Source organism: Electrona antarctica (assembly GCF_951216825.1).
Source record: "Electrona antarctica genome assembly, chromosome: 6".
Lineage (NCBI taxonomy): Eukaryota > Metazoa > Chordata > Actinopteri > Myctophiformes > Myctophidae > Electrona > Electrona antarctica.
The window spans coordinates 10,862,638-10,872,566 of record NC_136811.1 but is presented as its reverse complement, the minus strand read 5'-3'; the positions used below and the strand labels follow the sequence as shown (position 1 = coordinate 10,872,566).

General features: G+C 47.1%; 1 protein-coding gene across 1 annotated transcript; it reads right to left on the bottom strand.

Moving 5' to 3' along the window:
• Positions 1-677: 677 nt before the first annotated feature.
• On the bottom strand, positions 678-9,020 carry kcnj14 (potassium inwardly rectifying channel subfamily J member 14; the record flags this gene model as incomplete). The annotated part of the gene is made up of 3 exons (XM_079503621.1): positions 7,848-9,020; positions 2,761-3,078; positions 678-935 (listed from the first exon to the last, which is right to left on the bottom strand). The coding sequence occupies exons 1-3, from the start codon at positions 9,006-9,008 to the stop codon at positions 678-680; spliced, it is 1,737 nt and encodes a 578-aa protein (XP_079359747.1). The 5' UTR covers positions 9,009-9,020.
• Between the last annotated feature and the right edge of the window lie 909 nt (positions 9,021-9,929).

Here is a 9,929-nt window from a genome sequence, read left to right as displayed (position 1 = left end):
TGGAAAGTGTACTGTACTGTAGCCTACTACTGTACTGTTATTCTATGTATGCTGCTGATTAATTGAATGCACAGGACCACAATGGAAACAAGTCCCACTTTTTTGTGTTATCTTTTTAGTCTAAATGTTTTACCTTAGCTCCTGATTACATTTTGTGACTAATATAGCAATCAATTCATTGTGAGATGTACTTTTACTTGAGTATTCCATTTCTTGTCACTAATACAAATACTAATTAGTCAGGGGCAAATATTGTACTACAATTACTTGACAGCTTCATATATAGATTTAGACTTATCAATTATGATGTAGTTGTATAGGTTAAGCTATCCAACAGCACATAAAGTATCAGCCCCACCGTGGCCAGCCACACTTTGATGCCAATACTTACGTATTTGTGCTACCTATATTTGTGCTTGCTATACCCTTATTACTACTCTGAGTCTATTCCTATTTTGAATACAGGACTTTAAATTGTAATTAAAACAATAATTATACATTGTGGTATTGCTACCTTTATACTTACAGAATATACCTCTTCCACCACTGCATCTAAACATGTCTCTCTACATCTGTCCTCTCTGTCTCTTCCCTGTCTGTATTCACCTCTCTGGGGGCATTATGTTGTCCCCATTGCCCTCGCACCCCGGCCCCGTCTCCCCCCCCCCCCGGTCAGGTCAGTTGGTGTGGGGGTGCTCCGAGTGCGAGGGGCACCGGGGGGCCGGGGGCGAGGGATGTTGTTGGGGGCTGTCGTTGTCGTCGGGGTTGGGGTCGTCATCGTCGTTGGGGGAGGCAAGCTGCAGGGCCACTTCGTTTTCGTAGCAGAACGACGTGGGCGCGCCCTCCAATATGTACTTGCGCTCGGCGAGCTCTTTGGCGCTGCACGACGGGTGGCTGGGGATCTCGTACGTTCGATGGAAGAAGGAGTAGTCCACCTATAGGAGGAACAGGACAAGAATGGGAGACTGGTTGTGAATGAGCGACGGGCCTTCACTTCTAGTCATTTTTACTAGTTGACTAGTCTAGTTTACTAGTCGACTAGTCGACTAGTTGTTTAACTACCTATTATGTAAAAAATAAAATAAATTAAAAAAATAAACTTTTCTTTTCTTTTTCTTTTTTTTAAATAAATATTTGTACATTGAAAAACTGTGTACATGGTGACTATAACTATAATCTACCTGATCTTGAGGCCTACAAAATCGGGAAAAAAATTAAAAAAATAAACTTTTTTTTTTTTTTTCTTATCAACTTGTCAACTAGTACCAACAAGGTCGACTAGTGGATTTACTAGTCGACTAGTAAACTAGTCGACTAGTAAACTAGTCGACTAGTTGCTTAATGCCCTGAATGCACTCAGGGACGTGCAGACTAGAGTGTTAGAGAGGCAGGGGCTGACATCCCGTAAGAGGGCACTTTTAGACAAAACTAGCGAAAATAGCAGATCTACAAGCTCACAACGCGTCGCGCTGCGACGCGTTGAGAGCTTGTAGATCAGCAATTTTCGGGGGCGCAACCCTGCACTCTTTAGCTAGTGGAGATGTATGGTGTACGACCTGGATTTCTAAACAAACTTGTTCCAACGCAAAATGCTGCGTTCAAGTTCAGGAGACTTCGGGGGGAAAAAAAGGAATTCTCCTGAATGCTGCTTCCATGGCATGGAAAGGAGTGGCATTTGCATTTCTTTCACATAGGAAATGCTGCATTCGTGGGCTGGAAAGGCCAGTTGTTTTACAGACGGGTAAAAGGGCAGTGAGGCTACCCATTTTAACTATAGTTGAATGGGTAGAAAGGCTGCCTGGGAAACACAAGGTCCCAGGCTAGATTTTCAACCCTGGCACTTACTTTACCCTGCAATCAGCTGGGTAAAGCTGAATAGCAGTTACAGTATAGCTTGGTCCCCCTTGAAATTGCACTGTGATTTCAAGGGGGAGTGGTTATAACCAGGCTAGTTACAGTAGCCTATAGAGGGTATATGCGCATGACATCATCATCATACCCGGAAGATATGCGAGAATGACTACTGAGTGGCAAAAAACGACTTTCTGGCCTTGACAGCCCATACATCCAAACAGAAAAGTCTGCAAATCTGATTGCATTAAACAACGTTAAATGACGTTAAACTCACTTTTCCACATACTTTGCCACTACCCTCTATAGCTAACGTGCCAATTTTAGAGTACGATGAGTTAGGGCATTCACTTCTAGTCATTTTTACTAGTTGACTAGTTGCCTAGTTTACTAGTCGACTAGTTGTTTTACTACCTATTATGTAAAAAAGGAGGGGGGGAAATACATATTTGTACATTTAAAAACTGTGTACATTGGTGACTATAACTATAATCTACCTGATCTTGAGGCCTACGAGAACAAATAAATAAGTGTATATATAAATGTATATATATACTAGTACTAGTCAACTAGTACCAACAAGGTCGACTAGTGGATTTACTAGTCGACTAGTTGAATAGTCGACTAGTTGCTTAATGCCCTACGATGAGTACGATGAATACTTTATAGATCATCAGGTTCACAAAAGGTTTGTCAATGTTTTATCATTAATCATAACCGTTTTCATTTCAGATCATTATCATAAAGATCACTCTTTCCATTTGCGACCATGACCACACTATAGGACATGCATGTGACTGTCTGTCTGGGACACACCATGCCATTATTACCAGCGACGGCGGGGACAAGCGGCGCTCTACTTAGACGTGAGCACAAACAACACCCTCCTCCGCCAAACCCATAGTCTACCTGGTAGCAGTCCTTCCGCTCAAAGAGCACGGGTTCGAAGCGGCGCCCCCAGAGGATCTCGGAGGCCAGGTAGGAGCTGCGGCACTGCGTGGTCATGGCCGTGGCCTCGACCATGCCCTCCAGGATGACCACCACCTCCAGCTCGCCGTCGCCCTCCAGCGCCTCGCGGTCCATCTCGAAGAGGGGCGACTCGTCGTCGATCTCGTGGACGACGGTGATGGGCGACACCAGGAAGATGCGGTCCGTGCCCGTGTCGAAGCCCACGTTGAGGTCCATGTTGTCCAGAGGCAGGAACTCCCCCTCCGGGGTGACCCTCGGCTGGAGAGATATTATGAAGCAGCTAGTGTTCATTTTACAATTTAGGCATTTAGCAGACGCTCTTGATCCAGAGCGACTTACATTAAGCAAGAACCGTACCGTAAGCTAAGAATGTAACAGTGGAATATCTATATAATGAAGCTATACATATAAAACTATACATATATACTATACTATACTATACTATGCTATACATATGTACTTCAATGTGCTATGACTACATACAATGCAATTATAGTGCTGTCTACATAACATGCTATAAGTCTGTATCAAATGATATCTAAGTCTACAGAAATGCTATGGGGGTAGGGTAAGTGCTATGGGCCATGATGGAGTCTGAAAAGGTGGGTTTTCAGACTACGGCGGAAGATTGGGAGTGATGCTGAAGTTCTGACTGCAACGGGAAGTGCATTCCACAGTTTTGGAGCCAGAAGGGAGAAGAGTTTGGGACGTGTGGAGCGTTGTCCTGGCGTTTTTAGTGAGGGTACTTCCAGCTTCCCTGCGTTGGCTGATCTGAGTGCACGGGAGGGTTTGTAGGGTTCAATCATACTTGCAAGATATGGGGGAGCCATACCTTTGGTTGCTTTGATTTTGATTTCATTTCTAGTCTTTTGAATACAATTGCATTTAGCTTCACTCATATTTTAGTCATCTGAAAAGTTTAAGTTAGTAAATGGTAAATGGTGCATTTATATAGCGCCTTTACCTTTATCCAAGGCGCTTTACATAGATTGTGCATTACATTCACCCATTCAAACACACATTCATACACCGATGGCAGCAGAAACCTTGCAAGGCACCAACCTGCACATCAGGAGCAATTCGGGGTTAAGTGTCTTGCTCAAGGACACTTCGACACTAACTCTGGGGGAGCCCGGGTTCGAACTGGCAAGTGGCAACCTTGCGGTCACCATCCAGCCACTCTACCCCTGAGCCACCGCAATCTTTAGTAATCTCTATTTTGTTGACAAAAATATATTTTGATGTAATGCCTGACTTTACACTTGGTTGCATGCTGAAAATAGACGATCTTAGGTCTGCTATTTTCAGCATGCAGCCAAACATGAAATGACTTGTCTTTTAGTTATACTGGATCTCTTCTTGCTTTCGTCCTTTCTTTTCCATTTCTTTTGAAAGGAAAATGCACGTGGTCTCCGAGGCTATACTTCTCCACTAGTCCCTCCCTAACATTTTAGTTGAGTTTTTATTTGTCGACAAAATTGACAGCCCAGTATTAGCCAATGAAAACGGTGTAACCCCCCCCTCCCTCTGTCTTGCTATTGGTTGACCCACATGACGTACAGCCCAGAGGGCAAAGCGGGCCGGGGAATAAAAGGCGTACACGACGTCACAGCCCAGCAGGAAAACGGCCCGGGGAATAAAGTTGTACGATAACAATAGCAGGCTCGCTACTCCAGCGTACAACAATTAGCCTAATGCACCAGGCAATCTCAGGGCCAAAGGGGGAAATCAATGGCATTGACAGTGAATGTTAATTTCCAATAACAAAACGTAACTAATCTGATCCCTATATATTTTGGGCATGTCGTTATAGGCAAACATAACAAAAATATAAAACAATAGCCCGTCTACAGGCTCACGTAGCGTCATGATGTGATGTGAGCTTGTAGATCTAACTTCATGATTTGTCATACAATGAAGAATATATAAGGGCTGAACTGGTTTAATTAATATCTGACCACTATATTTCTTGCCTCTCTGGATAAATATGGACACGCCAGTTTCACCCATGTGCAGAATTATCAATGACCCCAACCTCTTTTGTTTTTCAATCTCCAACCCACCCCAGCATAATCCCTCCTGCCCCGGGTGAACTTTGACATGGACAGGTTATTAACAGGGATTGTAGATCCCTGTCACCGTGTCGTCACCTCAGGGCTCCACAGATTGCAACCTGGGGTGTGTGTGTGTCTGTGACTATGTTTTATACGTGAGACAATGCAGTAAAGAGTCCTGCAGACCACCTAGATTCCTAACAACCCATCACACACAGAGGATGGAGCATGCACGCGCACACGCACGCACACACGCACGCACGCACGCACGCACGCTCGCACGCACGCACGCATGCACAGGGGAGATGAGGAAGGACACTGGCTCTCAGTCAAAGAATCCTGTATAAATTAATCCATAGTAAATCTTCTATAACCCCCGGACGGGAAATACAACAAGCTCTCATTAACTACAACCTATAGAAGCCAGATGGCCTTAGTATAGTACAGTATACTCTCTCTACGTCTCCCTCTCTGTCCCTCTCTCTACTCTCTCTCCTTGTCCCCTTTCCCTGCCACCTTTCAAAGCACTCTCACTCTCTCTTTTGCTGCTCTACTCTGCAACCTTTCTGTTTTAACCTCTCCCCCTAGCTCTCACCGTACTCGATCTGGCTCATCCTAAAAGCTTTAGTTTTGCACTGGTGTTGGTGCTCACCTAAAAAGCAGATCTACAAGCTCACACTTTATGTGCTCTCAGACTCAGACATCAGACCCGACCCTGCATGTCTTTGGTAGGGAGACTTCCTTTATCCATACTCATATCTTCTTTAACCCATTTAGGCCTGACTAGGTCGAAATTAAAAGAAAATCTTCTAAATCCTCCAGTTTTCTGAAATAAATATTTTCACGATTTTTCAAAAATAGCAGACCTACAAGCTCGTAGTGCGGCACTCGGTGCCGCGCTACGAGCTTGTAGATCTGCTATTTTGCAATAGCTAAAGTATAACATAATGCTTAAAACACCAAAAGGGGTTCCCGCCCAGAATGGGTTCTTAACCCCGCTAGAACTAATTAGCTTCTCTCGTGATGATGCAAACCTTGACAATGATGAACAACAGGACTTACACTATGGTGTGTTTTACCTATACCTCACCTTCATATGGGTTTTCAATGAGATTTAGATTATGACAGCAATGTCCCTAACGTAGGTATAGAACCACAGCAGCGACTTAACAGTATATGGGTCAGTGATCTTACTGGCTGAAACACCATTTCTGTTCAAACCTTTATTTGTGTTAACACTTTTCCCCTCATTTTTTCGAGGTGTCTTAACCCATTTAGAGGACGATTCTACAAATGCCTTCTAGATCCTGACAGTTTTCTGAAAAACCCCAATGTTTCTATGTCAGTGGTTCTCAAACATTTTCATGTCAAGGACCGCCCCAAGCTTATTATGTAATAGGCTGCCGACCCACATCTGAAAATATGTTGTTCCAGGTACCCCTCCCCAGAAGCAAAAGATTTGAGTTAAAAACGTTCGCTCTGAAAGAATATATATTCAAAGATTTGTGCCACATTTTCACGATTTTTCAAAAATAGCAGACCTACAAGCTCGTAGCACGGCACTCGGTGCCGCGCTACGAGCTTGTAGATCTGCTATTTTTCAATAGCTAAAGTATAACATAGGCTACTGCTTAAAACACCAAAATGGGTTAACTGAAAGAGAAGCACATTGAAATGTAAAGTTTAAAGTGTCCAGAAAGCATCTCTCTTCTTCTTGTGTCTATAATATAAACCCAGACGTTTTTATTTCCAGGGAGAAAAAAAAAAGTCTGGGACCGAGTCCACTTCAATTCGGCATAGAGTAGCGCAAATGTCGATAACACACACACACACTCCTCTCTCTCTCTGTCGCTCTAATTAATTAGTCTCATGTCGCGCAGCTGCGTCTAGATTCTCCCCGGCGGATCCTGCCGGGAGCTGCCTATGCCATAGAAAGCATAGGTGGACCCCAGGCTAATATAATATAAACCCTGTCTAAAACCCACATTTGACTTGTACAAAGATGTGAATGAACAGAAAAGACACAATTTCATGTGAACAGGGTTATGCCATGAAAAGAAAATTCAGGTCTTTTTGACTCTTTTCATTCGACGTCACAATACTTTGTCGGGCGTCGTCCTTTGCTTCCATACCTGTCTGCCATCATGTTCACCTTGTGTTGTGCTCCCCTGTCTGTCCTCCAGACGCCACCTTGTCCTGTGTTGCGCCTGCCTGTCTCAACCATGTCATTCCGCCTGTCCTGGCCTCCCCTACCTGTCCACCAGATGTTCCCTGGTCGGTTTAATCATGTCCATCACGTTCACCTGTGTCCCGTTAGCTCTAGTCAAGTGTGTGGTCTTGTTGTGACCCGTTACTGCCCCGTTACTGTACCCTGTATATTTTGGAAGCTGCAGTAAAGCATTGTTTCTCGTTAATCATGCTGTTTGCTCTGCATTTGGTACTAACGAAACAAAAAAATCAGACCTGTCTGAAGTGAGTGGTGGGTGGTGCTGACCGCGCAACAGTGACACTTGGTGGTTAACAAATGCTATTTTGTCTGGTAGTCTGTATACTGCACTGTTACACTAAAACCCAGCTTCCCAGCATGCACCTGTGCACAGTGTGAAGCTCAACAGCGCCGCTTTGTCACCTGTAGCTACCTTAACCCATTTTGACCTGAGATCAGATTCTAAAAATGTCTTCTACATCCTGACAGTTTTCTGAAAAAGCTATGTTTCTATGTCAGTCATTCTTCGATTTTTCAAAAATAGCAGACCTACAAGCTCGTAGCGCGCCACTCGGTGGCGCGCTAGGAGCTTGTATATCTGCTATTTTTCAATAGCTAAAGCATAACATAATGCTAACTAACACCAAAAGGGGTTCCCGCCCAAAATGGGCTAAACATAGGGACATACATACAGACAGTATGGGACAGTCATTGCTGGTCATTGGAGTGGCAGCACCGCTCAAAAACCCCCATCTCCTCCGTCTTACCTTCAGTAGCTGTGCTCGGACGTGAGCCTCTACCAGGTGGCTCTTGCGCAGGTTGCCGACCCGCCACATCATGCAGAGCTTGCCGTCCCTCAGCGACACGACGGCCGTGTCGGAGAACACCAGCGTCTGGTTGCGCTTCTTGGGCTTGGCGATCTTTGCCATGACCGCCCCGATGATGAAGGCGTCGATGATGCAGCCCACGATGCACTGCAGGACGACCGCCAGCACCGCCAGGGGGCACTCCTCCGTCACGCTGCGGAAGCCGTAGCCGATGGAGGTCTGCGTCTCCATGGAGAGGAGGAAGGCCGCCATGAAGCTGTTCACCTGGAGGAAGCACGGCTCCACACCCGCCGGCGCCGCTCCGTCCGACTCCCCCCCCGCCGCCGCCACCTCCTCGCCCACGGAGGAGGAGGCGCCGGAGCCGGGGGGGGCGAGGCGGATGGAGAGGTCCCCGTGCGCGGAGGCAATGAGCCAGAAGGCGAAGCCAAAGAGCAGCCAGGAGAGCAGGAAGGACAGGGTGAAGATGACGAGCATCCAGCGCCAGCGGATGTCCACGCAGGTGGTGAAGAGGTCACTGAGGTACCGCTGGCCCCTCTCGCTCATGTTGACGAAGGTGACGTTGCAGCGTCCGTCCTTGCCAACAAAGCGCTGCCGGGGCCGGCGGCCGTGGCGGCGTCTGGGGTGGCGCCGGGCCGCGGCGGCGGAGGAGAAGGAGGGGCGGCGGCGCCCGGAGAAGGAGGGAGACGACAGCGAGTCCTGGTCAGAGGACGACAACACGCGGCCGTCCCCTCCTCTCCCTCCCGCGTCTTCGCCCCTCATGCTCCTCCGTAGCCCCGCGCAAACTCCGCCTCCACCTCCTCCTCTCACCCCGCCCTCTCCCCCCCTGCCGTCCTCGACCGGCGGCTCTCCCGTCCCGGCGACGTGCCTCCGCGCGTTGTTGCCGTTGCTGCCCTGCAGGGCGAGGGCCGCGAGGGCCGCGATGCCGTTGCGGGTGTGGGTCGGGGGGGAGGGCCCGCCGCTCGGACTGCCCGAGCCGTCGGGGCTCCCCTCCCCCGCTCTGGCCGTGTCCGCGGCGCTCTGCGCCAGCCTCATGACCTCCTCCTCGTCCACCGGCCCATCCACCACCGCGCTGAAGCGGCGCTTCACTCGCGCCGCTCCCATTGCACGCGACTATATTTTTTGTCACAGAAAACACAATTCTTTCAACACAATTATGTCCTGATATTGCTGTGGAGATGCCGGAGATGGGAGTCCACTGTTTGAGTTACACCGATACAAGATGGTGTATCAGTGCCGATGAGAACGCGTTTCCACTGTTTATGGGGAAGGAGCGTCCTTCTGCAGAGACGTGTGCAAATCCATAAACGGCACCCGGCGTGAGCACCGGATAAACCCATCCACCGCCATGGTTCAGTCACTGGGTGGTGAAGTTGTATCTGTTGGCGGTCTTTCCTTTTCAGGTACAGATTTGCTTTTTTTTAGCACGTCCAAAGGCGTAATCATAAAAACATCAGTGTCCTTTACAGGTCCATACAGTATATATACTCACTGATGTTGGTCACTCAATCATGGCCCGAGAGGTTAAAGGTTGCGACCCTACGTTTGCAGCCATTGTGGATTGGACAAGAGGGACTATGACTACAGTATAGGCATGCAATAACAATCTCTCAGTTTATAACAAATGAGGGAAAACCTTGGGCAGGCTACGCAACACCATTTCAAAAGAAAAACAAATGGTAATAATAATAAAATAAAATAAAAGAGTACAGGTCGGGGTAGTTTGAGGACCTATTACAGCATACGTTGTACCAACAAATTATTCTCGTGTAACATGCAAGTAAAGAGAGTACATGAGGACAGACTATGGTAGGCTTCAGTCAAACGTACGATTTTTCTACCATGCAGTCTAGATTGAGCAAAAAGAACATGCTCTTTCTTACGATCCAAGCTCTTCACAGCTTCACAACCCCGTGGTATGGTCATGAGAAGACAAACAAAAAAATGCATTACTTTATGTCCTAAATGCTTTTGTTCCTGGGGGTCAAACACTGAGGCTGGGCTCCCAGTATAGTTTGTGTAAAT